This window comes from Labrus mixtus, chromosome 17 (genome assembly GCF_963584025.1).
Source record: "Labrus mixtus chromosome 17, fLabMix1.1, whole genome shotgun sequence".
NCBI lineage: Eukaryota > Metazoa > Chordata > Actinopteri > Labriformes > Labridae > Labrus > Labrus mixtus.
In genome coordinates this window covers 17,805,407-17,833,134 of record NC_083628.1, presented here as the reverse complement: position 1 = coordinate 17,833,134, position 27,728 = coordinate 17,805,407, and the positions used below count along the sequence as shown (strand labels likewise).

The 27,728-nt window shown below is 45.1% G+C and overlaps 2 protein-coding genes and 1 long non-coding RNA gene across 4 annotated transcripts in view; 2 read left to right on the top strand and 1 right to left on the bottom strand.

The window, feature by feature from the left end:
* LOC132992230 (uncharacterized) overlaps positions 1–23,907 on the top strand; it is a 190,881-nt gene extending 166,974 nt beyond the window's left edge. For both annotated transcript variants that reach the window (XR_009676308.1, XR_009676309.1), the window contains exon 2: positions 23,502–23,907. This is a non-coding gene — a long non-coding RNA (uncharacterized LOC132992230). The remainder of the gene's footprint in view (positions 1–23,501) is intronic.
* xpo7 (exportin 7) lies at positions 193–22,129 on the top strand. The gene is made up of 28 exons (XM_061061423.1): positions 193–290; positions 8,161–8,307; positions 8,560–8,653; positions 8,782–8,948; positions 9,088–9,153; positions 9,236–9,340; positions 9,680–9,845; positions 10,511–10,584; positions 10,675–10,794; positions 10,886–11,032; positions 11,607–11,779; positions 11,998–12,191; positions 12,542–12,647; positions 13,418–13,553; positions 15,244–15,317; positions 15,431–15,511; positions 16,089–16,152; positions 16,530–16,638; positions 16,930–17,036; positions 17,226–17,314; positions 17,412–17,519; positions 18,166–18,248; positions 18,402–18,616; positions 19,371–19,509; positions 19,590–19,747; positions 20,766–20,864; positions 21,122–21,249; positions 21,508–22,129. Exons 1-28 carry the CDS (start codon positions 258–260, stop codon positions 21,599–21,601), a joined length of 3,276 nt encoding a protein of 1,091 aa, XP_060917406.1. The 5' UTR covers positions 193–257; the 3' UTR covers positions 21,602–22,129.
* A 712-nt stretch (positions 23,908–24,619) lies between the features above and the next one.
* Positions 24,620–27,728, bottom strand: pbdc1 (polysaccharide biosynthesis domain containing 1). The gene is made up of 6 exons (XM_061061605.1): positions 27,622–27,728; positions 27,108–27,173; positions 26,025–26,084; positions 25,288–25,428; positions 25,099–25,210; positions 24,620–25,019 (listed from the first exon to the last, which is right to left on the bottom strand). The coding sequence occupies exons 1-6, from the start codon at positions 27,649–27,651 to the stop codon at positions 24,928–24,930; spliced, it is 501 nt and encodes a 166-aa protein (XP_060917588.1). The 5' UTR covers positions 27,652–27,728; the 3' UTR covers positions 24,620–24,927.

Below are 27,728 nucleotides of genomic sequence, written 5' to 3'. Positions count from 1 at the left end.
TAGTTTCTGGTGCTCCAGAAACTCTTTGATGTCCACTTAGGGGCTCCGTACAAAAATATCTTGTGTAGTGGCTGTATGCACCTTTCATGCAACTATTGCCATTAAAGTAGAGAAGAAGAAGAAAATCTTGTGTAATATTAGATGTAATATTGTGTTGTTGTCAAGCTGAAACCAATGAGTGTTTACAGCTCTGACGGCCGGCCAGCAGGGGCGCTGTTGTCGCTGTCCATACCCATAAGCGGGGGAGTGAGAGGTGCATGAAATGGAGAAAAATGGCGGATCATGTGCAGGTAAGCAGAGGTTTCATGTTTTTGTAACCGACAGTTTATCCCGGAGCCTGAGAATGGGTCTGAACGTGGATTCGGGTGCTGTGTTTCCCGCACAGAGGCAGTGTACGGCCGCTGCGTGCGGGAGGCGGCTGTGCGTGGCTGTCGGTGGTAAAAGAAAGGATGAGTCCGGGCCGCCTGTGTTGACTTGTGGCCTGCTGTCACTGCTCGCTCAGTTAGCTCGGGTTAGCTCCGAGGGTGATACCTGGCTCCAAACGAAAACAAACGCCAGAGATACTCGGGGTTACAGCCCGTATCATCCCCGGCGTTTGTGCCAGTCGATCGCAGCGTACCACCGGGGAAATGTCGTCTTTTAACGGCGAATTACCCCGAGGTAAACAATAAAACACAGACCGTGGAGAGCTAGCTGTCAGGCTAACACGAAGTGGTCAACCTTTAGTTTGGCGCCAGTGAGACTCCCAGTAAAGACACTACATACAGTAGGATCAAAACTTACACTTGTTCTTTTGTGCCATGTGCTAAAAAAAACATAAATAAATATCGCAGGGGTTGTTATGATGAAGCTAGCCTCCAATGCTAACGTTAGCTGCAGCCCAGACGTCAACTTCTCCCGCCCGAGCCCGTTTGAAAACATGACCGTGTCCCCGGTACACCGGCTACATGTCCGTGAGTGCTCTCATCAGGCTGGATAAATAGACATCACACTGAGGCTGCAGAGGGATTCACACCTGTGTTGTTTATGTGCGTAACTAAGCAGTGCCGTTTTGTTTAGCTAGTAACCGGTGTATCGGTGTAGCGTGTGACCGTGCTAACTGGTGACTTCTGTTGTTGTCGTAGTTCCAACAGCTAATGTGTCCCCGCGAATGCCTCTTTGTGTATTGTTTCATTAAATACATTATCTGATGAGTGTAATTCGACATTACACCTGTTGTGACTACGACAACAACAGACGCGTTCGGCCTCGAGTCTCCAGATAACACGGTCACTCGTCAGAGCGAAACACCTGCTATAAGCTAGCTGCACCGTGGTCAGGACGGGACACATGTTTGGGATGCTCGCAGAGGACATGCTACAGTGTTTGAAGTGTAACTGTATTATTTCATCATGTTACTAACATGTCAACCAGTTAACCCACTGTGTCCTCCACGGGGTCCTAAAATACTCGAGCTGTTTGTGATTTAAAGCTAACTTCATGCACCTTGTTATTGTTGTACTGCTAGCTTGTGGTGTTTTGTAGCTTTGTGCGGTTTAGCTAACAGGGCATCATTGTATGCCAAGAGATAATTAGCTCCGAAAACAGGATTCTAAGATCAGAAATACTTAATTAATCACCAGGGGGGAAACTGTGCTCCTTCACAGATTATAAGAAAACAGATATTCGATAGAAAAATGAAGATATAAGGAAGAAAAATGCAAAAAAAAATAATAATAATATGTATAATAAAATACAACAATATGTCATATTATTTCAATCCTTTATGTATTCTCGAAAAGACATCGAGGTTTCCTTAATTTTTAAAAGCATCGAGATTACAAGGACATTGGAAAAAAAACATAAAATAATTTATAAACAATAGAAATCAACAAAAACATTGGAAACAAAGATGTTAGAAATCAAAATCCAACTGTGCAAGTCAAAGTTTATTTATTTAGCACATTTAAACAACCTAAGTTCACCAAAGTGCTGTACAGCTTTCTTTCTTTTTAAACGGTAAAGGATGAATCTGAATAAAAAGAACAATAACAAACAATAATAATAATAATCAATATGAACATCAAATTGTTCCACAAACTGGAGCAGCCACCGCAAACCGTACCTCGACCTTCTAGTCTGCATCTTGGGACGTCTGAGAGCATCTGGTGTGTCGACCACAGCGCTCAGACTGGAGCATGTTAGTGCAACAGCTCAGACGAAGAAGACGGCGCTGGCCCATGTAACTTTTTAAAATCAAGTAATAGAATCTTAAACTGGACCGCGAAGTTGACAGGAAGGCCGAGGGAGCGAAGCCGTCACTGTAGTGCACAGCTAAGAGGAGACGACTGAAGAATTACAATAATCTAAAGAATAATCTATAATGCAAGAGACGCAAGAAATTCAATCTTTCCAGTTTGCAGGATGAGCGGTCGGAGTGCGCTGGGGGAAAAAAGGGACGCTGGGCGCTGCGACTTTTCTCCAGGCGGCTACTTTCTGCTGCGAACGCTCTCTACTCATTCAAAACAATCGAAAAAAAACCCTCTTGGTGGACACAGAGCTTAAAGCAGCATACAGAATATGACATCATTTTTCATGAACATGTCGATGTTGTGCAGTAATGAAAGTACCTGTGTGACATTTGGTCCGTGTGGATTTGACGTTGAACCGACCCGCCTAACACAGAAAGAATATCGAGACATTTTATCTCGTATCGCCGTTCAGCTAAAAAATATATGAATTAGATTTTTGCTCCACATCATCCATCCCTGAGTACATCATAAATAATAATGAGGAGAGGATGACTGCTCACATTAAACGCACAGGATGTCAAAAGAAAAAAAGGAGTGATTCTCTCTGCTACTTGACCCCCTCCCCCGATGAAAACGACCTCCATGTTGAGCGTAGTCATGACGACCGGGTGAAACCGGCTTGAGAGAGAGAATATCTTTACCAACGAGCTAATGTATCCGAGTATAATCTACATGATGTTTTTATCACAGCAGCACAAACGGCAACAGTACGGCAGCTTTCAGTCGCAGCTCACGCTTTCTCACGCAGCGGTCTTTGAGGTAACATCCGGTGTTTCCACGGCAACTATAAAGATGTTGTGCCTGTCATGGTGAGGGCCGCGACAGGACACGTCCCGTTACAACTGTCTTGTTGGTACCGAAACGTTGCCAACGTGTTTGTTTATTTGAGACCATGAGAGCTGTGGATACTTTAGATAGATACTTTATTGATCCCGAGGGAAATTCAAAATAATACTTTGGGATATTATCGGAAATTAAAAAAGGTTTAAATCTAAAAACTTAATTCATATGAAAGTTTCTAAAAACTGGAATTGGAAGGTTGTTGAAATAATTTCTTAATTTATTTTCCTTTGAGGTGACGTCATGTGATGTAAATGGTCCTGATGTCATATCAATTTGAAACCCACAAACCGCTCTGCAACAGGAACCCTTTCAGAGTTTTTATTGAACACATGAATGTCTCCACAGAGTTATAATCACCCATGACAGAGAGAAACAGTTTAACAGCGATCCATTAAAGGAACGTTTTGTAGGTTTTCTTTGATTGTAGAATGACATGTTCTTCGGCAGCAGCTCAGTCTGTTGGGTACCATAGGGTCGTCGGTGCGGACCAAATCTGGAAATTGGTCTGGTTGCTGGAGAGGTGCAAGATCGCTTCCTGAGCTCTGCAGAGGGGCTCTTTAGCAAGGCATCAAACAGGGTTCGAGCTATTTTTGATTCAAAACGATTCTGGATTCAAAGTCTATTTTTTAATGAGTACATACTTCAGGATCTACTCCAGTCATCTTTGAGACTGGCTGAATTCCTTGCTGTTCCATTTTGCATTCTGCTGAGTTAAAGAGCTAGCATTAGCACTTAGCAGGGAGAGACTGATTTGCCAAAAACAAAACAAAAGATTTTTGGGAAGTTATGAATCTATTTAAAATCTCAGAAGATAAGAGTCTCGTTTACATTTACATACATCGATTTTTCCCCCACCTCTAACTCTGACATCTCTCTATCAGTGCATGTCCACACAATCCTGTTTGTGCATGTGTGTGTTTCAGCCCGTGTGTGTGTAGCATGTTCAATGACAGAGAGTAAAAATTGAAAATACCCTCGCAGTATCAATAAAGTGTATCTTCTTCTTCTTCTTCGACCTCCTGAAGAACACCTCCCTGTGTTTGTTTTGAAGCTCACCTCGTGCACCATGTTGTTGTTCCAGTGATGGTGTGTGTGCTGTTTGGTGGCTTTGTGGCATTATTCAACTGCCATAGCGACTCAAATCAGGCAGTGTGCATCATCACGATGAGCATTATTAGACCCATTATTAGTGTTGTTGATGAGCATCTTCAGCCTGCATGCTAACACTGACAGAGCAGCCGCACTGAGCGCTGCGGCCTGCAGGAGCTGCAGCAGCTCTGACATTGACACGGAGCTTCTCTGGATGAGATCCAAAGCCGGCTGCTTTTTACATCGCTTTATCACATGAGCTCCACGGAGACAATCGTGATCTGATTGTTAAAAATATTCTTGAAAAAGGTCATGATTGTCTTACAGTTTATTTTAGTCTTGGGACGTTTCTATTGTTGCATCGCATCAGAGAAGACAACAACAATCAGTCGAGTTTAGAGCTGCAGATAACGATTTATTATTTACTGATGGATGAATCTGCTGATGTCATTATTAATACAATAAATATTAGAGTTTGTTTGTTAAACGATCACGATATCAAACAAACAAACACAGTGCACGGCCAGAGAGGAGTGAAGGACTCCTTCATACAGGCAGAATCCTTAAAACTAGAAAACTTACCAGTGTTTCCCCTAGGTTTGCAGCTTTGAGGGGGTGGGGAGGTGCGGGCAGACGGACGCCGACACAAACACTTGAAGGAATCTTGGTGTTCATGTGTTACTTTCAATGACAGCTGTCCTGTTCTATCGGAAAGGATTTCCTTAAATGACTTCTTTCCCTTATTTCCGACTATCCCACTATCCCATCTCTACAATAAAGGCACAAAAAGCCCAAAATTTAATCTTAAATTTTTTTTTAAATTAACTTGACCTTCAAGGGGGGCGGGGGAGTCCGTTGGGGGGGGTGGGCCGCCCCCCTAATATAATGGTAGGGGAAACACTGCTTACAGTAAATGTATTTAGGTGCAAAGGACTGATGTTTGGACGCACTGCGGCTTCCTCAGAGTCAAACAGACGCTGAGTGATTCATGTGCTCCGTTACTTTCTCTGGATTCTGTCTGTGTGAAGGAGTCTTGTGTCGTTCTCTCAGAGCACCGACCTCGACCTGTGGACGGGCTGAAGGTTTTTCCTTCTGTTAGAGCCCGACCGATTAATCGTCAAGCCGATAACATCGGCCAATATTATTAGCTCACCAAGGACTATCGGTAAAGGCTAATTTCACCAGTCAAATAGCATTTCATTTGAGTTTCATTGTATTACACTAGCAGTTCACTTTCTGTGTTGATTACAACAAGCATCATCACCCTCCAGACTGTCGAGCGGTGATGTACGCACATGCTAAGATACTTTCCAGTCGAGCGACCATCCTGTCTTCGTTATAAATCTTTTCACACAAGTGTTTGATAACTGAGAGATTCACACAAAAAATGTGTTTATATCTATCTCTACAGATCCAACAAAAATCAAAGATAGATATCGGCCGATGTATCATCAGATTTGATCTCTCCCTAATATCGGTATTGGCCCCAAAAATCCGATATCGGTCGGGCCCTAGTTTTTAACATAATTAGTATTTTGAAAATCTAAATATTAGTGCAGCACCATAAGTTGCTGTTCCATTGTTGTCTGAGTATAAGAATTTGCGATGAAGTCAATAAAGAAGGACTGAGAGAATCTTATTTTGTAATGTTGGGCTGGGCGATGTGGACCTGAGTGGCGGTACACGATATCTCGATGAGTCCTCAGTCAAATCCACATGGAACAAATGTCAGACAGGTCTGAGTTGCACGTATTTAAGGAGGTTTAAAAACTGTGAAGAAGGCAGAGATCAAACTTAAAGTGTTCCTGTCTGTGCAGAAGTTTTTAACAGTAATTTCAAACAGCGTGTCCTGTCATCTCGCCACTCTTCACTTGATGTTTTATAACTTTCTGGTCGGCTCCAAAATTTTGGTCGGCGTCTAGCAGCAGATGTCTCGTGTGCTCTTATCTGAGGCCAGCAGAGAGTCGCAGCGAACAGATAATAATGATGTAACAGCGTGTCATGCCTGCTGCAGAAACACTGCTGCTCACGCTGCTCCCCCCTATCTCTACAGAGAAGACCCCCCCACACACACACACACCTCATCCCAAACCTTAATCCAGACCCCCCCTCAGCCTCCTCCGCCTCTGATCTTCTCTAACCTGCCGGCTCCTCCATTTTGGACTATCAGAGCCTGGCATCTCAGCGTGACTGTGTATGACTCAGCACTTCTCCCGCCTGCCTCAGAAACTTGATATCTTAAAATGTTTGAGGGGTAAAAGTCTCACAGTTGGCGGCTCCAAACGTTCATATTAAAGACAGAGTGCCAGGTTGTTAGTTTGTGTAAAAAAAAAAAAAAAAAAAAAAAAAGGGTCACTGTGAGAAGAATGTAGTGCCAATGAGAACGTGATGAACGTGTGATTGTTGATTAATTTAGTGATGCTCTTTTATTATTTAGTTTGAGAAGTACTCCATTCTGTCCCCCCCCCCCCCCCCCCGACGATTGCTTTGCCTCGTCCCGACTGTTTTCCTCGAGGTTTTCTGATATCACTTCTATAAACCGGGGACACGGCGGGATGTTTGCATGACGTGGATTCACCTCTCCTCCTCCTTCATAAGAAGCTCCTCACGCGTGTAGCTGTCAGCCGACCGTCAGCTGACAAACCAGAAACAGAGTCGGCCTGCAGGGAAACGGACCCGTTAGCTGTCTATGTTGGAAAATAATCGCCGTCACGGAAAGTTCTTGACGGCTCAGGGTTTTTGCAGGCATTCACAGTTTGTGTTTTGGTATCGTTTGTGTTGATGAGTTCTTTATATTTCAAAAAGGCCTGCAGCTCGAGGCGTTGGTTACCAGGCTGTATCTTCATCCTGCTGTAAATTAACGTAAACAAACCAGGAGATCTGTACCCGTTGTCCGGACTCTGGATAGTCCAAAGATGGAGCACACCGGACCTTCTGCTCTCCCTCTTCAAATTCAAATCACTTTATTTATCCGTTAGGAACTTCATTTGTGTAAAAGAGCATCAGTGCGCATACAGCTAGACACACAAACAACAACAGAAACACACACATAGTGGCTCTATTAAAAGCATGATAAAAAAGCTGTTTGCTTTTTAAAATAAACTGCTGCTCCTTTTCAGAAACTCACACGGTTAGATTTACAATCACGCCGACCTTGAATATAACCACGATAAATTAGAAAAGTATGGCTCAGGCTGTGCTTCTTCACAGGTCTCACGATTCGGTTCGGGTTACGGTTATCCTGCCAACGATTTAATTTGATAACGCAATGGGTTCATCCTCAATGTTCTACCTTTTCCTCAATGACGATTATCGGTCAGATGAATATGGACTCCTTTTTATTATGTTAGCTTTGGAAATTAATGTGAAGTCAAATGTCTAAATAAATAAAATATTAATTCCCGACCGATTAATCAGCCAGTCGATAATATCGCTGATATCAGCTTATCCAGTGACTAGGCGCATCGGCTAATTTTATCGCAGAAATGCACCGATAATACTCGATTTATTCACCAGCCAAAAAGCATTTGAGTTTCAGGGCGCTATATGGATTACAACAAGCATCATCACTCTCTAGATTGTCAAGTGGCGAGCGCATGACATCAGCCTTGTGTATCCTGCGGCAGCTTGGAGCATTGGTTGTGCACGTCCTCAGAAATTCAGGCTAAGCATCCACGAGATGCAACATGCCTATAACCACTAGGAGCAGTGTGGAGTTGTGTGGTGATGAGACCTGATTTGACATCATCAGAGAGAGCCGCTACAACAATGGAGGAAAGTTTAGAAGAAAAGTTAACAGATCGAGTCCTCAACTACCCGCACTCTGATGTGTCATTGCCGTTGCATAGCAACAGACAAACTTGTGTGATCGTTTCACGTTTCTGGACGTGATCATAATGTGTCAGCCCCCGATGTCTCACCTCTGTGTGTTCACCAGGGCCTTGCCCAGCTGGAGATCCTGTGTAAGCAGCTGTACGAGACCACCGACACCGCCGTCCGACACCAGGCAGAGAAAGCCCTGGTGGAGTTCACCAACAGCCCTGACTGTCTCAGCAAGTGTCAGCTACTGCTGGAGAGAGGCAGCGTGAGTACTGAGACATACACCCCCATGGACCTTCAGCACAGTTATTTAACTTTAAGGAGAAATTAAGTAAAAATACATTTTACTTAAAATACAACGTGCCGCCTGAAATTGAATAGCCTGCTGTAAGTCCTGTAAGTGGAGGTGTCATAAAACAGAAGTTTTCTCTTCTGATGTTCGATTCTGTTGCTTTCAGATGTTTGTCATTAAAGAATGAAATGATCACTAACTCTCTTTGTTTCCCTCTCGTCACAGTCATCATATTCTCAGCTGCTCGCAGCGACATGTTTATCTAAACTGGTTTCTCGAACCAGCAACCCTCTTCCGCTCGAACAGCGCATCGACATCCGTGAGTAACCTTCAGTTTGAGGAGAGAAAATGACCTTTGTGTTTACGATGTAACCCAGAGAATACGTTTGAGAAGTTGCTCTGATGAAGTTGCATTTATTCTTTTTTTTTTTTTTTTTTGCTGCACAGGGAACTATGTTCTGAATTATCTGGCCACGCGGCCGAAGTTAGCAGCGTTTGTGACGCAGGCCTTGATCCAGCTGTACGCACGGATCACGAAGCTCGGCTGGTTCGACTGTCAGAAAGACGACTACGTCTTCAGGAACGTCATCGCAGACGTGACGCGCTTCCTGCAGGTCAGTGTGTGTTTGAATTGTGCATGCGTGCGTGCGTGCGTGCGTGCGTGTGTGTAACATTTTCTGTGTAACATTTTCTCTGTGTGTGTGTGTGTAACATTTTCTGTGTGTGTAACATTATCTGTGTGTGTGTTTTCAGGACAGCGTTGAACACTGCATCATCGGCGTCACCATCCTGTCCCAGCTGACCAATGAGATCAATCAGGTGCTTTGATTCGCTCTCTTCTCTCTCTCTGTTAGTCGTTTGTTTATAAACGTTTTAACACTTTTGTGTGTTTCCTTTTCAGGCGGACACGACGCATCCTCTGACCAAACACAGGAAGATAGCTTCATCATTCAGAGACTCGTCGCTCTTCGACATTTTCACGCTTTCCTGTAACCTCCTCAAACAGGTACGCCGGCGTTAAGGACTCTCTTTATATTTCTTCATATGAGGAACATCTGACACCTCCGCCTGTCACTGCATCCGATCTGCTTCCGCTTGATTTCCCTCTGCAGACCTTTTAACAGCTGGAGTGTTTACAAAGTGTGACCTGCTGTTAAAATCAGCGGATACAATCGCTTTATGATGGAGTTAAATAAACAACAGAATATGAATTTATTGGTCTTTAAAACTTCGTCAGAGCTCGAGCAGGAAGTTTAATCAGCTCCTTGTTCCTGTTCACAGAGACGTTTTACCTCCTGACAGCTGAAGACTGAATTTCAGTGTTGTTTCCTTTTTTGTTTTTCAGGCGTCGGGGAAGAACCTGAACCTGAACGATGAGTCTCAGCATGGTCTGCTCATGCAGCTGCTCAAACTGAGCTACAACTGCCTGAACTACGACTTCATAGGAACTTCCACAGACGAGTCGTCGGACGACCTCTGCACCGTACAGATCCCCACATCATGGAGATCAGGTAGCTGCTCAGGATATGTGTCGCTAATGTGAACTGTTATGGGGGAGTTTCAGCTGAAGTCAGAGGCTGAAATAGTCTGAGCAGTTTGTGTAAACATTGTTAAACAGAAACTATAGCAGGCTTCAAATTCAGAGTGAGTGCATATCATTCATCTTTGTACTCGCCGTTTTGGACACCCCTCGGTTTGCCAGATATGAGAGCAGTTATCAGGTCAAACCAACAGGTGTTGCAGCGATGGAAGTGGGCAAGAGAAGTGGTTCAGATAGAAGAGATGGTACTCGACCTAAAAAGCCTCTGCATGTTTCTAATAAGCTCCACGAGCAGAAACGTGCTCAAACTAGGATCAATATTGGAGATGCTTTTGAAAAATGGAGAGAGGTTAGAACACAGAAAGGTTTACAGACCGATGCAGAGCTGGATAAACACTGAAGCTTCAGTGTTCACCACATGGTGACCTGTGTGAGCATGGACTCTAGAGAGGAGGGGGCGGGGGGAGACAGCTCTAGAATTTTTAGTGCAGTACACATTTTAAACACTAGGTGTCAGAGTTACATACTGCTCCTTTAATCAGAGTTATGATCCCTGTTTAATGTCCATTTTAGTATCATTGTGGGAGTTGTTGAACTTGTTCTGAAAACTTTTTCTTGTTTGTTTCTCCCTCTCAGCGTTTCTTGATTCCTCCACCCTGCAGCTTTTTTTCAATTTATATCATTCCATCCCTCCGTCCCTGTCCCCTTTGGTGAGTGACATAACCTTCACATTATTCGAATATGTCCAGAGAAACATGTGCAGCATCCTGTTTCACACCAATGTTGTGTTCTCTGTGCAGGTGTTGTCATGTTTAGTCCAGATAGCCTCGGTCAGGCGGTCTCTCTTCAACAACGCAGAGCGAGCCAAGTTCCTGTCACACTTAGTGGATGGAGTGAAGAGGATACTGGCAAACCCACAGGTCTGTAACACACACATACACACATTAACATACGCTTCCTGCTCTGTGTCACCAGCAGGTTCATTGACGTTGTCAAATGTTTGTTTTTCAGTGTTTGCCGGATCCGAATAACTACCATGAGTTCTGTCGTCTGCTGGCGAGGCTGAAGAGTAACTACCAGCTGGGGGAGCTGGTCAAAGTAGAAAACTACCCAGAAGTTATTCGACTCATTGCAAACTTCACCGTCACCAGTCTCCAGGTGAGAGAGCGACATTTTGATCCAGAGTTCAAATGAAGGCTGAACAGAACGTTATGTATGGTTCTTGGACTTTCTTTCTTTAATATTTGGAAGAGAGGGTGGAGCTGCAGAGGAGGGTGGAGCTTAGCAGACTGAACATCTGTAATTCACTGTGAAGCCTGATTTATACTTCTGGGTCAAATCTAGCATTCACAAAGATTCACTTAGCCTTGTACCTACGTAAACAATAGTTACATAAATGTAACTATTGTGACGGAACCATTACAGAGAGCCCTGTGATTGGACCTTTTGGTAGTGGGAGATAACACACAAAGGCTTTAATCAACTGCTGCTCAATATTTATCGGTTCCATCTCCAATGTAGTGCGCTTAGTTTCAGTCGCCATGGTTTCACAGCAACAAGCAGAGAATGTGGGGGAACTGAAAACTGGGGATACAACAAGAATAGAAATCAGACTGCCAACTAGTGTTTGTAGTTAAACTCTACAGGACTCTACAAGTAGTCTTTGCAGGGTTCAAGAATTGCACTGAACTGTTATTTATTTCTGTCTCCTCCTCCTCCTCCTGTGTGTCAGCACTGGGAGTTTGCCCCCAACAGTGTTCACTACCTGCTGAGTCTGTGGCAGCGCCTGGCAGCGTCGGTCCCCTACGTCAAAGCTACAGAGCCTCACCTGCTGGAGACATACACACCTGAGGTCACCAAGGCCTACATCACATCCCGACTCGAGTCGGTCCACGTCATCCTCAGGTACAGATGTTTTTGTGCTCGGGACTGCTTCAAATTCCTGAATTTTTGTAGACCCAGACGAGGCTTTTACAACTCCTTGGCAATAAACATAGCAATGCATCGACAAAGACTGGCTGCTAGTAAACATGGATGTATTTGATGCAGGTTTAATGAGGATGGAAACGGATTGCAGACCTTTGAAACCCTCTAAACTGAATCTGAATGTGTTATTTCCACAGAGATGGTTTGGAAGACCCTCTGGATGACGCCGGCCTTGTTCAGCAACAGTTGGACCAGTTATCCACCATCGGGAGGTGTGAATATGAGAAGACGTGTGCTCTGCTGGTCCAACTGTTCGACCAGGCGGCTCAGACATACCAAGAGCTGCTGCAGTCCACAAACTCGAGCGCTGCCGACATCACTGTGCAGGAGGGTACGGGTAAAGAGCTATACAGGAAGTCTTGTTTTTTTTATTTAATATGGCTCACTGAAGTTTGACTGTTTCAATTTTCTGATGTGTGTTAGCATGTTTAAATGGGTCACTGATTGGGGCGCTGAGGGGCCTAGCGGTTAGGTCCAGCCCCATGTACAGTGGCTATAGTCCTCCAAGCTGGCGGCCCGGGTTCAACTCCGACCTGCCGCTCCTTTCCTGCATGTCATTCCCCACTCTTTCTCTCTTCTGATTGCCTGCTCTATCCACTGTCCTATCAGTAAAATATTTAAAATAAATCTTGATAAACAAAAAAAATAAATGTGTCCCTGTTGTTTCTCCTCCCTGTGCAGGTCGGTTGACATGGTTGGTGTACATAATCGGGGCAGTCATCGGAGGACGGGTGTCGTTTGCGAGTACAGACGAGCAGGACGCTATGGACGGAGAGTTAGTCTGTCGGTAAGAGTTCAATAAAGCGTCACCTTTGGAAAAGCATTTAAACCTTTTTACACTTTATGTTCGGAGAGTTTTAGTTATCTTGACTTAGGAAATTGACTTAGCTGATGCCACGCCTGTGCATGTAGTGGTCTGCTGTCAGAAACCCGTGGGGGGGCTGGTGGCGCAGTGGTTAGTGCGCACGCCCCATATATGTCATTCCCTACTCTCTCTCCCTGATTTCCGACTCTAACCACCTCTATCCATCTCTAAATTAAAGGCACAAAAAAAGCTTTAAAAAATAAAAATAAAAAACGGGTAATGCTTAAACACAATATCCCGTTGTCATTCTTTGCCGATGACTGCAAAATAATAACATTTTTGGAGCAGGAGCATGTTTTAGTCGTATACACATTCATCTTCTTGATAAAAACATAGAAAATACTGTAATAAACCATTTTTATGGACACCGATGGGCTAAGAAAGTAAGTTTAAATTGTATTGCTGGATCTGTGATGCAATGTTCAGCTTTTTTTTTTTCTAACCTTAATGCATTGCAAATATTTGTATGTGCAGATATCTTCTTTTAGAACCTAAATTTACACACAAAAATGTAGAGGACCCAGAACGCTTCCCTGTGGGACTCCGATTGGTTTGAGTGTGATGTCTAGATCCCTAAAACTGTTGAATTAATTTAAAAAAGACTGACAGGTCTACATATTCAAGAGAGGAATGGATGTATTTACAGTGGTATGTTATAATTTAATCCATGTCCTTTTTTGTGTTGTTCTCAGGGTGCTCCAGCTGATGAATCTGACCGACTCTCGGCTCGCTCAGGCTGGAAACGAGCGGCTGGAGCTGGCCATGCTCAGCTTCTTTGAACAATTCAGAAAGATCTACATCGGCGACCAGGTGCAGAAATCATCAAAGGTAAACAGTACTTCTAATCGTGTAGCTGTCTGTCGCTGTGAGACATTAACCCTAGCCTGGCTACACAACCCCTCCCCTCTGTAACCTTGCACTGTCTGCTGTTAGAAGGGGGGGATGGCTTATTGGGGGGAATGAGCAGGTCTTTTGTCCTGAGCGTGCTGGTGCTGATGCAGCTCTTTCTGCAGAGACACACAGTCTCAGTTTGTGTTTAACTGTTGTGTTAGTGAGACGTGTGTGTAGTGCATCGCTTCCTGCTGACTGACCGAGTGTGTGTTCTCTTTGTTCGGGCCAGAAACTGCAAAATGTGAACGTCCCAGATAAGTGGTTGGATGTAGAGAATGTAGTCTGTGCTTCCGATCTGGTGTTAGACCAACCCCAACCCTTCAGAGGGTCCTGACAGAATTAGCATCATAAGCAGATAATGACACCCTCCCCTAGTGCCACAATACGTAGGATCAGGGTTAGAAGTGTGTCTGTGCTTTCAGGTTCTGCATTTGTTTCCTCTGAACTTAAATATTATCTACCGCTCAGGAGAAGATACAGATTAATTCCCCCAGGTGTCTTAGGGTGCGCTAGCTCACTTTGAGGTGAAACATATCCATCCTCACATCTTCTACCTCCGCTGCATGAGGTGTAATCCCTCCAGGGCATTCTGGGTTTACATTTGCAGTTTATCTATGTTTTTGAGAAATGTTAGGGTTGCTTTGGTTTTTACAAATCAGATTATGGTCACTGCAATAATCCACAAGTTGTAAACTATAAAATGTGTAATAAACCATTTTTATTTGTATAAATTTACGTCAAAATGTGATGGTTTCGGCTTGGATCAGCTTTAATATTAGCATCTCTTAACTGGATAATGTATTTTTAATAATTTCTGAAGCCAGAATATTTTAGAAATATCTTCTTTCAGAAATATCACGCGTAGACGATACTCAGACGGGCTGCCCAAGTATGTGTCCCACATACTTATCCAAAGCCTAGTTAATCACCATGGCGAGCTTGAGGGGTGACATAAAGAGAGAGTAAACACACTTAAACGCACTGACTGAGGTGCAATGCCTCATGCAAAAAAAAAACCTGCTGTTCACACGGCTGGTATACAAACCTGAATCCCCCGAACATGGGGGACACCAGAGACATTTTTTAAAACAGCAGAGTAGGTGTTACCTGCTTGTTGATGAAACACAAAGGAAACGTGAAGCAGATCTGAAATGTTTCAGGGCTACAAGTTTCAGGTTTTGGGGACGTCAAGTTGAGAAAAAAAAAAAAACAGCCATCAGTAAATGTACTCTGTAGAAATTGTTTGCACACGATGCAGCATCAGAGGAGCTGTTTTTACGAACAACGGGCCCCACCGTCCCAGTCACTTTAAGCCTCACAGTGAGGCCCCTCACATCTCCTCATGCTCCATCTGTCTCTGTCCTGCTGGGCCCCACGCTACTTTGTCCAGCTCCTCTGCAGCGCCTCCATCAGGTCTCCATCAAACAGCTGATGGTGCACAGATTCACTGCAAAAAGCTGAAAACACTCCAAAGAAATCTGACAGATAGCTGATGTGATGAGTGGACAAACCAGCGTCCCTAGAGGTCATAGTCCCCTAATAACACAAGTTATGTGCTACGTGTATGTGTGTGTGTACAGCGGTGTTCACATTAATGATAAACTGTGTGTGTGTTTGTGATTTGCAGCTTTACAGACGACTATCAGAAGTTCTGGGCTTGAACGACGAGACGATGGTGCTCAGTGTCTTTATAGGGAAAATGTGAGTAACATAAATCCTTAATATGTTTTTACGCTCTAAACTAAAGTTTGTCTTTATAAAAATAAACATACATTATAGGTAATTGAGGAATGTTCTTCTTTTCTGTGTTCCAGCATCACAAACTTGAAGTACTGGGGCCAGTGTGAACCAATCACCTCCAAGACACTCCAACTACTGAACGACCTCTCTTTAGGATATCCTTTATCACAGCGTCTGCTTATACTCTGCATTAGGGGACTTTCTCTCCATGTTTAATGTCAGCGTTGATGGTAAATGTAGTCCACTGACGCGGTAAATTCCTCAAAGTGATATAGCTGCTTTCACACCTGCACAAAACTCCTGAAACACTGCTGATATTTACAGACTCATCACCCGGAGTTTCTCCTCCAGTCTCCTCGTATTTATTCTGCAGAAAGTCAGAGTGAGCTGATGTGAGAACGCAGCAGGATATAATCAGGAGAATTCACCTGGAGCGAGTGGGAGGGGGTGGTGATGTTTATTCTCTGTGATCGCTGCACGACCATAGACTGTCTGCACGCCACCTCTACCATCTCCGTGCTCTAATGAACCTGCTGCATTATGTTTCCTGTTCTCCAGTATGTTCTTCTCCACTCTTTAGTTCACATTGAGATTCTGTTCAACTACACGTAGCATTGATAGAAAGACAAATATTCACATTATAGCGTCGTATACCTCAGCGTGCAGCTCTGACAGTAATCGTGTTGTCGTGCGTTGACTCTGCACGTTTTCTCCTTGACTCTATTCGTTCACGTACAGCAGCGTGAGGAAGCTGGTGAAGCTCAGTGCCGTGCAGTTCATGTTAAATAATCACACAGTGAGTACACACACACACACACACACACAAATGTTATCAAACATACAGACACATGTTTAATGTATAACTTTAATAAAAACATCCTCTGTGTGTGTGTGTGTGTGTGTGTGTGTGTGTGTGTGTGTGTGTGTGTGTGTGTGTGTGTGTGTGTGTGTGTGTGTGTGTGTGTGTGTGTGTGTGTGTGTGTGTGTGTGTGTGTGTGTGTGTGTGTGTGTGTGTGTGTGTGTGTGTGTGTGTGTGTGTGTGTGTGTGTGTGTGTGTGTGTGTGTGTGTGTGTGTGTGTGTGTGTGTGTGTGTGTGTGTGTGTGTGTGTGTGTGTGTGTGTGTGTGTGTGTGTGTGTGTGTGTGTGTGTGTGTCTCTCTCTGTGTGTGTGCAGAGCGAGCACTTCTCCTTCCTGGGAGTGAACAACCAGTCCAACCTGAGCGACATGAGGTGTCGTACCACCTTCTACACTGCACTGGGGCGCCTACTGATGGTCGATCTGGGTAACTACACACATGCTGGTTTATTTTCAAACTGTAGATGCACAAGGAGCAGCTTTTCAAAAGACACAAAATGAAGACTCTAGAGAGGAGGGGGGGGCGGGGGGAGACAGCTCTCTACAATGTTTTGAATATGGACTGCAGTACCCATTTTGAACACTAGGTGTCAGAGTTAGTCTCTCTTTGAGATGATTTCTGTTATGTTCTGAGTCTTGGTTGTCCCGTTTGTGTGCTGCAGCAGTTTTTGTTGTTCATGTGTGTAAACGAATCTGCTGTTTGTGTGTTTGTGTTTAGGCGAGGACGAGGACCAGTTTGAACAGTTCATGCTTCCTCTGACGGCCGCCTTTGAAGCTGTGGCTCAGATGCTGAGTACAAATACCTTCAACGAGCAGGAGGCGAAGGTGATCAACACACACACACACACACACACACACACACACACACACACACACACACACACGGTGTCATACGATCTGACTTCCTGAAATGTTTTCTCTTACATCTGGAGGATTTATGAGCCCGACTGTCTCTGCAGTGTGAGCCGTGACGCTTCCTTCTCACAGTTTTCTTCTTCTCTTGTTTCTTCGTAGAGAACTTTGGTGGGTCTGGTCAGAGATCTTCGAGGGATCGCGTTCGCCTTCAACGCCAAGACGAGCTTCATGATGCTCTTTGACTGGATGTATCCTTAACACAGCGTCATTATGAATACACTCGTGTTAACCTGATTATGTGTCACAAGCGGTCAGATATCATTTTTCCTGAACGCAGCCGTGCAGGTATCCCGCCTACATGCCCATCCTGCAGAGAGCCATCGAGCTGTGGTACCACGACCCAGCATGCACCACCCCTGTCCTCAAGCTGATGGCTGAGCTGGTTCACAACAGGTAAACCTTCCAGAAAGCGATGACGATGAGGGTTTACTTTAGCTTTCAGGAGAAAACGTCTGAGAGATGTTTGAGTGTCAGACGTTTCTGTAGGAGATCAGAGCGAGATGAAGATAACCGCCAACATGAACTCTCCAGTCTTAAACACTCTGCAGCTACATCCACCTTTTTATTTCTGCATATTTCAAATCTATGAGAGTCATCTCTAAGGGCGGGGGGGGGGGGGTCCTGGGGAGGGGGGACAATCAGACTTTGGCCCGGTACGGGTAAACTGGGCCTTAATATGGTCTGTCCCGCTGTGGTGTCGTCATCTCAGATCAGAATCAGATTCAGAATTGGGGTTTATTGCCAAGTACATTTACACATACAAGGAATTTGACTTGGTGTATTGGTGCTAAACAATTAACAAGGAAATAAAGCAGAACTAACAACAACTTAAATAATACAGTATAAGAAGCTATTACAATATGTATAATAGAATTAAAAAATGAAAAACACAATGTACAAATGGTGCAGATCTGCGTTCATCATGTACTCATGAATTTAAAGTACGAGTGTGAAAGCCCCAAACGTTGAATATGATCATCATGAATCCATCATGATTCATGTGTGATGAACTAACCCGTGTGTTCGATTTCTTCTGCAGATCTCAAAGGTTACAGTTCGACGTGTCGTCACCAAACGGCATCCTGCTGTTCAGAGAAACCAGCAAGATGATCACGACATACGGTGCGCAGACTCTAAACCTCCTGTCACGTTTACCTCACATGTTTGCTGATTTGTGTATTTCAGATCTGATGATTTAGAGATAGAGTGAAATGAGTAAACTTCTGATCTGAGCTCTGAAAACGTCCTGATGGTCGGTGTCTTTCGTTCCTGCAGGGAATCGCATCCTGACACTGGGCGAGGTCCCGAAGGATCAGGTGTACGGGGTGAAGCTGAAGGGGGTCAGCGTGTGTTTCGCCATGCTGAAGGCCGTGCTCAGCGGGAACTACGTCAACTTCGGGGTCTTCCGTCTGTACGGCGACGACGCTCTGGATAACGCCTTACAGACCTTCATCAAGCTGCTGCTGTCCATCCCTCACAGCGACCTGCTCGTACGTCCCGCACGCCTTCTTTCACATTGTCGAGGTTTTAAGACGCATTCAGAGGCGACGCTTCATCAGACTCGCAGATCGCACATGTTTTTTTAAAGATTTCTTTTTGGGCTCTTTGTGCCTTTATTGTAGAGATAGGCCAGTGGATAGAGTCGGAATTCAACGGACTACCGCCCCCTGCTGGCATGGAGAGTTATTTCCTCACACATCAGCAGAACGTACGTGGTGGTTAGCCGTCGGCTGTAGTCTTTGCGGTGTGTTCAAGTACAACTTTTTGACCAAGACGTGAGGCGGCCTTCGTCACCTCTAGTTCTCTACTGTCTGCTTGATGTGTCAGGACAACACAGACTGACACTTAACCACTGAGAGTTTTTACGGTACATTTTCCAAGTTAATTTTCACGCCCGTTATCGTCCTGTTTTATGAATCATCAGAAAGTAGACGAAGCACAGATCCTCAAAGACTTCAAATATCCCTCCGTGTTCGACTAAAGACACTCGGCCTGCTGTGAAGGAAAACTGCAAGAAATACTCAAAAAGCTAAAAAAAAACAAATAAACCATCAGTCCTTATTTCCTGGATGCATGTTGTTTTTCTGCTGTGTAACTGTGAAGCCTGAATGTTTTGCACTCATCCTCATGAAGCTGTTCACTGACATTTGAAGCGTTCTTCTCTTTGATTCTGTTTCTTTAAATCTCTGTAAACGACCTGTAGAAGCTCTGAAACACTGACCCGACTCTTTCCCGTCCCTGCAGGACTATCCGAAGCTCAGCCAGTCGTTCTACTCTCTGCTGGAGGTTCTGACTCAGGACCACATGAACTTCATCGCCAGTCTGGAGCCGCACGTCGTCATGTACATCCTGTCGTCGATATCAGAGGGGCTCACGGCGCTCGGTAAAACGCTCTCCCATCAGGTCAGAGCAGAGTGTCTAAAGAGAGAGCAGCACATTAAAACGTGTGTGTGTGTGTTTCAGATACGATGGTGTGCACGGGCTGCTGCTCCAGTCTGGACCACATCGTCACGTACCTCTTCAAACAGCTCTCACGCTCCACCAAGAAACGACCCACGCCCATGGCGACGGACGATCGCTTCCTGCACATCATGCAGCAGCACCCCGAGATGATCCAGCAGGTCAGAAAACCAGAAAACACCATACATATCTGCAGGGTTCATGTTTGCACGATGATGCACTGAACCAGACAATCGTCAGGATGAGAGACGCGCGTTTGTGTTTACGAGCATTCATTTAAAACCTCGACCTCGTTTAATGACATCAACGCCAACGCAAAGCTCGTAAAGGTCACGCTTCTCATGCCTCCCTTCATGGACATGGAGGGAGAGAGTGGGACTGACTACCCAGGGATGAAAGAGGCCGATACCAGAAGTTTAAACTCTAAATGTTCCTGAGGAGGGTGCTGCTGGCTGTTACCTCACAGCGAGGAGGTTCCTGGTTTGAATCCCTGTCTGACAGGAGCCTCTCTGTGTGGAGTCTGCATGTTCTCCCCGTGTATGTGTGGGTTCTCTCCGGGTACTCCGGCTTCCTCCCACAATCCAAAGACATGCTCGTTAGGTTAACTGGAGACTCTAAATTGTCTGTAGGTGTGAATGTGAGTGTGGCTGGTTGTCTGTCTCTATATGTCAGCCCTGTGATTGGCTGGTGAACAGTCCAGGGTGTAACTCCGCCTCTCGACCAATGACAGCTGGGATCGGCTCCAGACCCGCGCAACCCTAAACAGGAAAAAAGGTGTAGATACTGAATGGATTATAAATAAATTAGCTTGTTTTCAGTCACAGATCAATTAGTTACAGTTTTGGTTTATTCAGTTATTAGTTCTCTAAGAATGTCCACCATGCCGTCATTAAAATAAACTTTATGTTAAAAGAAATAGAAAACAGTAAGTGTTCTCTTTATGCAGTCTGTGTCGGAGCAGACGAGTCAGCACTTCTTTAGACGATGCATTCAGGGACCAACTCGGTAGATGTTTAAGTGAACAACAAAGTTAAATTCAAGGGCATGTGAATTTCCATGAAGAGTAACATCTGTGAACATGCATCATGAAGAGAAACATTGGGCTTATGTTGCCTTTAAGGACATTGCATGTTGCATTCAGTGACCTCCAGTAAATGTGATCATCCATTTCTGCTGCAGATGTTGTCCACGGTGTTGAACATCATCATCTTCGAGGACTGCAGGAATCAGTGGTCCATGTCTCGACCTCTGCTCGGCCTCATCCTGCTCAACGAGAAGGTAAACACACAAACACACTCCTGAACCTCCTCCCAAACATCAGTGTGTGTGTTTTACTGTGCTAATGTGTGTGTGTGTGTGTGTGTGTGTGTGTGTGTGTGTGTGTGTGTGTGTGTGTGTGTGTGTGTGTGTGTGTGTGTGTGTGTGTGTGTGTGTGTGTGTGTGTGTGTGTGTGTGTGTGTGTGTGTGTGTGTGTGTGTGTGTGTGTGTGTGTGTGTGTGTGTGTGTGTGTGTGTGTGTGTGTGTGTGTCCTGCAGTATTTTGCTGACCTGAGGAACAGCATCGTGAACAGCCAGCCGCCAGAGAAGCAGCAAGCCATGCACTTATGTTTCGAGAACCTGATGGAGGGAATCGAGAGAAATCTACTAACAAAAAACCGAGACAGGTAAACACATCATCAGATGTTTCTCCATCACGCTCAGGTCTGATACGATACTGAAACTTAACCTGTGGGATCATTTAGCTCGAGAACAAGTGGAATCAGATCATCTTTAAAAACTGTTTTATTTCTATTTTCACTTTGATAAGTGAAAATCTGAAATACAAAAAATCTGAAATACAGAAGTGTGGGTTCAAGAAACGTCTCATGTATGTCCGTCTTTGTGTGCTTCCCCCCCCCCCCCCCCCCCCCCCCCCCCCGCAGGTTCACTCAGAACCTGTCCGTGTTCAGGCGGGAGGTCAACGACAGCATGAAGAACTCGACGTACGGCGTCAACAGCAACGACATGATGAGCTGACATTCCACACAGACGAGTCTTACCCAGCCACAGACAGAGCTCTCCCCCCCCCTCGCTCCCCCACAGCCTCCCTCCCTCCCCCCTCTCTGCATCAGCCTCCCTCTCCCCCCTCCCTCCCTGGGCCAGGATGCCTGGGGATCATCTCCCGCCCCTCCCCCCGACACGACGTACCCTCCCTCCTTTTTGATATAAACATATATAAATATATACAGATCTATTTTAACGCGATGATGGTCTGACTCGTCCCAGCAGAGGAGGGGTCAGGAGGGCCGAGTTTGGGCGGGTGATTGGGAGGGGAGGGAGGGGGGGGGGGGGGGGGGGGGGGGGGTCGCATGTTTAAGCACTCTAAATCACTCACAGAGGAAGGAGAGAGTGCTGCGGAGGCGAACGAGGGCGAGGAAGGGGACGAACGCCGGTAATCGTAGTAATCCGCTTCTGCCTGCCTTGTATAGAAAAACACACAAAAACCAAGTGTACATTTCTTTTCGTAACATTTTGAACAATGTTTATAATGATCGAATTTAAAAACACAAAGAAGAGTTGAGGAAAAACACAAAAAAAAAATTAAACAAAAAATGGTGTGATTGAGCTTTTTACAGTGTAGTGAGTTAGTGCAACTGTTTGTCTGCGTGGGGAGCGAGAGAGGAGGGAGGGAGGGAAAACGGGTGACGTGAGGGTGGGGGTGAGAATTGGGGGGGTGGGGGGGTGCAGGGTGGCCACAGGAGCACTTAGGCTGCAGAGAGGTACACACACTAACAGGACGAGACAGTCAGAGCATCCATGTTGTACATTTTTTACTCAAAGTCTCTGGATGAGGTGATGTAAATTACCACGCCCCCTGAAGGCAGCAGGCCGGACGGACAATAAAGGGACAACTCAGCTGTTTTTTGTTTTTTTTAACCATTTTATACTAAATAAGTTCCCCCCGGAGTCCGGCCCACAGCCCTGCAAGAGAGTGAGTTCTGTTTCCGGTTCCTATTTGTCATCTTTTGGAGGCTGTAATGTCTGCAGCAGGTAAACAAGCTGTCTGTTCACCTGCTGCAGGTAAACAAGCTGTCTGTTCACCTGCAGCAGGTAAACAAGCTTACCGGCAGCAGGTGAACAGACAGCTTGTTTACCTGCTGCAGGATGAGCTCATGGACTGAACACATTCAGACACTTCTCACATGTATAATAATCATCCAACATAAACAAAGTAATGAATCTTATATCATGATCTCTCTCTCTCACCGGTGCACGATTATGTTTTGGTTTTGGACTTCAGAGCTCCTTCCTGTTTTAAGCGTTATTCAAACATTCCTCTGAAAGCAGAAATCGCTCTTGCATACAGAATGACACTAAAAAGCGGATAAATGACAGAAACCAGGAAATTCTCAAGTCGTGTGTTTATATTTTGGATTTAGATGCAGCTCCTGATCCTCTCAGGCTGACCCAGAGTCAGCTTGGACTCGGGTATGAGGTCAATAAAAATCAGCTGACTGTCCCTTTAGAATCGTCCCGCTCTGCTCTGCCTTTTCCCCTTGCTTGCAAAGCGACACACGAGGCGGCCGTGTCCCATCTTTGCGTGTTTGTCCCCCCCCCACCCCCTGCGCGCTGAACGATGTGTAAACATGATGGTCACGGCTCGGTTTTCCCCCCTCTGGTAGGCTGGCTGCAGTCTCACCATTTTGTTTACACTCTGGATTCCTCGGACCAGGTTTTTGGGACTGCCCCCCACGCCCCCCCCCCTCCCCCTCCTTTTTTTTAGGTCCTGCAGTGGAGTCTGTTTGGTGTGTGTGTTGTCTGCGTGTGTGCGTGTGCGTGTGTGTGTGTGTGTGTGTGTGTGTGTGTGTGTGTGTGTGTGTGTGGAGTGGCTCTGCTGCCTGGTGTGTTTGTGTGTGTTTGTGTGTGTTTGTGTGAGTGTGTGTGTGGCGTGTCATGGTGCTGAGGGTCTGTGCCGCCTCACAGGAGAAACTCTGACGACGATCGGAGCTCCGCTGAAGGATCACGTTGAGACTAAAATATCTGCAGAAGAAGTAGAGCGGTGTAGCGACCTCTGCTGGAGTCAGAACAGTGTACAAAGAGAAGCCGGTGGAGTCTTTAGCAACTTGTGTTCCTCTCTACGATGTTGCTGCTAACTGTTTGTGACAACTAGCTCATTTCTAACACGTCAGCACTCACGGATGTTGATGGAGTTTCTCAGTTTTTGGTTTGTGTCCTGATGTGAATGTGTTGGGTCCATAGAGTGAGTAGCTGTTTGAGTTGTTTGGATGTCTGCTACATATAGTGTAAGCATTGTGACTGCAAATAAACCTCATTGATTTTTACATCACTGCTTCTCTCTCTCTCTGTGTGTGTGGCGCTTTAATGCACCTGAAACCAGATGTTTGAATTATATCTTGTAAGAACAAGAACAGTGCACGCTTTTTAATATCACTTTTTAAAGGTCACATAATTTCATCCTTTGCAGACAGTTTAAATAAGTCTGATGTCTTGCTGAAGATCCATCAATCAATCGACCAATCAATGGACTGCAGTGTTTCAAGCTCCGCCCTTTAGTGTCAGATCAGTACACTTGGCCCCCCCAACAAAATAGTAAGCTTATCCAGATCGGTTGTTTTGGTATCATTCACAATTTTTGACAATGTAAATAAATGTGTACTGAACTGAACCGGACCACTTTCTTGAATTTCAGCCCTGCTCAGAACACCTAGCTGTGGTAGTGTCACCCACCTGGGGGAGGGGTTACTGCCCTTTGTGATGTCATGAAGGGAAAATCTACAAACGGCCTGTTTGAGCACACATTTTCTGAAAAGTGGAGCAGGCTAAAAGACGGAGAGGATGGACTTTCCTCATCATTGGGGGGTTTGAAGACAGACTACAGACACACTAGAGTTAGAGGAGGGGGCAGGGGGAGACAGCTCTCTCTTACGTTTTGAATTTAAACACTAGGTGTCAGAGTTACATGTAGCTCCTGGATCAGGATGTTTAAAGTGTAATGAACTGCAGGTTTGAGATGAACACTCGGACACTCTGCAGTAAAATTCAGCTGACTTTAATTTCTTGATTTCTCTCTTAACAACAAACGAAAAATAAACAACGTCTGTGTTTTTTACAAAAGAAACAGACTTCGTTATGATTGGCACAAAACAAAAACTTTACAGTAAATACAAAAAGAGTTGAAGCGTGCGGACACCGTGGAACAAATCGGACTTCAGTGGAAATCAAAGTAACACCAACGGATCTTTTTTAAATAAAATGCGTCTGCTCCTTGTTGGGGGGCGATGTGGGGGGGTTCGGGGATGGACTGGTTCACTAGTGGCTCCTCATAGGTTCCTTACTGGAGGTTAGCTCTTGCTGCTCTTGGACATGAACACAGCGTTGTTGTAGCCTTCTCTGTTCCGGGCGATTTCCACAGCAAAGAACTGAGCTCTGGTGGCTGAAAACACGAGAAAACAGAGTTAATGTTTTTTCTTTTAAATAATAACAATTAAATCCACAGTGAGACGTGAACTGACCAAATATGGTGTTCTCCTCGGTGTAGTCCTTCTCACAGTCCAGACGCAGCAGAGTGCCGTAGTTAAAATCCTCGATGAGACCTTCAAACTGGTTACAGAACGGACGCCACGTCTGCACACACACACGAATGCACCGTCTTAAAGGTTTGACTTATCGACCTATCAGAGAGGAGGGGAGTTTGTTCTCACCTCTTTGGCCTGCGCCGACTTCAGGTCGTCGACTTTCAGCAGTTTGATGTCGAGATCTTTGAATGTTTCTCTGAAGTCCGTGTAGATTTTATCGTCCAGTTTCGTCAACTTCAGGAACTTCGGCTCGACCGACGAGATGAGCTGCACACAAGAGAATGGGTGTGTATGTGACTTCCTGTGCTTCTGCAGCCAGCCTCTAGTGGACACTTGAGAAACTGCAGGATTTTATACTTCAGCTTCATTCATTGTTCACACTGCATCTGGTAAATATTTCATTCTCTGCTCTTTCAGCTTCCCCTTGTAGACATTATAACATGGTGCTTTTATTTCGAAGGGTCAGACTGAAGTGTGGTGCTTTTATTTTGAAGGTGGACAATCTGAAGGGTGGTGTTTTGTATTGACGAGCTCTTGACTCCGATCTCAGCACTCAGAGACTCGTCAATTAGCGTCTCGCTGTGAGCTGAATAAAGTTTTTCTCTGATGTTGACAAAGGTCAAAATCATGATGAGGATATTATTAATGAACTACTATCTCCACTTTGTACAACAAGCTAACGAGCTCTGCTGAGGGAGGAGAGAGAGTCAGTGTCTCCTCTCTCGTTCCTCGCCTGTCTAACGCACGACAGAGGAGACTAGAAACAGGGCGCCATTACTGATCAACATATTAAACACAAAGAAACATTTTGTTTGTTTACAGCTGAGAGAACAGAATTAACACTGAGCTCCTGTTGGTCTTACATTGAAGTAAACCTCCGCGTGGTTGTAGGCCTTCATCGCCCACATCTCCTCCAGACGGGACTGAAAGAAAACAAAGGTCAAAGGTCAGTGTTGTGGCCCAGTGCATGCTGGGAGATACCTTCACAGACACCTGTGTGCAGCAGAATGAACACATGTTGTTGGGGCGGATATATCTGAACGTTTGATCTTTGATACGATTCTATTTAAAAACGATATCGATGCCACGACAAGAAAACTGAACTTCCTGTTTCAAACATTTCAAAGAGTTGATGATGTTTTGGTGCAGCGTGCAGGAGTTCACCTGCAGAGAGCGATCCTCTCCTGCACACCTGTCACCTGACTCATGAAGTAGATGAAGTCTTTTTCAAAGCTTCGGCTCTTTCCGACGCCGTCGATCATTTAACAGAGATGGTTTCTTAAACGTGTGGTATCAAAGATTGTGTGTAATAAACCTTTTGTTAGCGCTTCTTGTCTGTTTGGACATTCAGTGACGAGCTGATGAAAATATGAAGGACTGTGAACGAGTCGACTTTTTTCACATGAGCGCTAAGAGAGCTGGTTCCCCTCCTCTGCGTACGTCCGGCTGATCATGAATTAACTGCTAACCATTTCTTATGTTGTGTTTTATTTGATATAGAAACATCGCTGTCTGCGAGACTGACGGTGGGATCGGCTCAGCGTTGACTGTAACAACGCTGAACCCCCCCCCCCCATTTGAGCTTTAAGTAGAGACTGAAGGAATAAGAAATGACTGATACAAGCAGCTGAAATGAGTTTCCTCTGGAGGGGGTCTGGGCTCAGCCTTAGAGAGAGGGGGAGGAGCTTAGACATTCAGGGGGAGCTCAGAGTAGAGCTGCCACTCCTTTACATTGAAAGGATCCAGTTGAGGTGGTTCGGGCGTCTGATCAGGATCCTCCTGGACGCCTCCCTGTGGAACTTTTCCTGGCATGCCTAACTGGGAGGAGATCCCCCAAGAAGTTGTACCAAACAGGCTCGTATTGGCGAGCTGAGCGAAATGATTCAGATCACACACACAACAAAAAACAACAGAAAACAATCTCTAATTTAAAAGTGTCCACTTACATCATTTTCATAATCTTCTGCTCGCCGAGACAGCGCATGCGCAGCTGCTGACGCTCCCTCCACCCCCTGAGAACACAAAACACACAAACACTCTGAAACTACAACATTATCGACAGTAAAAAACTACAGTGTGAGTTTCTGTACAGCCTGTCAGTGAACAGGACGCAGCACTCAGGACCCTTAAAGGGGTCTCTACATTTAAAGACCCCCTCTCTCACGTTAACACACATCAAATGATGCAAATACATATTAAACTCTTGATCTGACAGCAGCAGTACAAACACATGTCATCATGTCATTCTTCAGTGTTTATCACCTGGACTGTTTCTGCACGTGTTCATAACCAGGCTAGCTGACTTAGCATTAGCAACGTGCGCTAACTGTCGCGCCTCGGTGACAGCTTTAACTTTAATTCTTTCTCAAATTCGTCACAGAGCTTTTATTCAGCCTGTTCACTAATGTTCACCTTTAAAACTTGTTTAATTAACTCATGAGTTCACAGTTTGAGTCCTACCAGAGAGGCCAGTCCATTATCCGACGCCATTTCTCTCAAAGAAAGATCGTCTATGATGACAGATGGCTCTCTTTAACTGTGCGCATGCTCTGCTCGTCTGTGGTGCT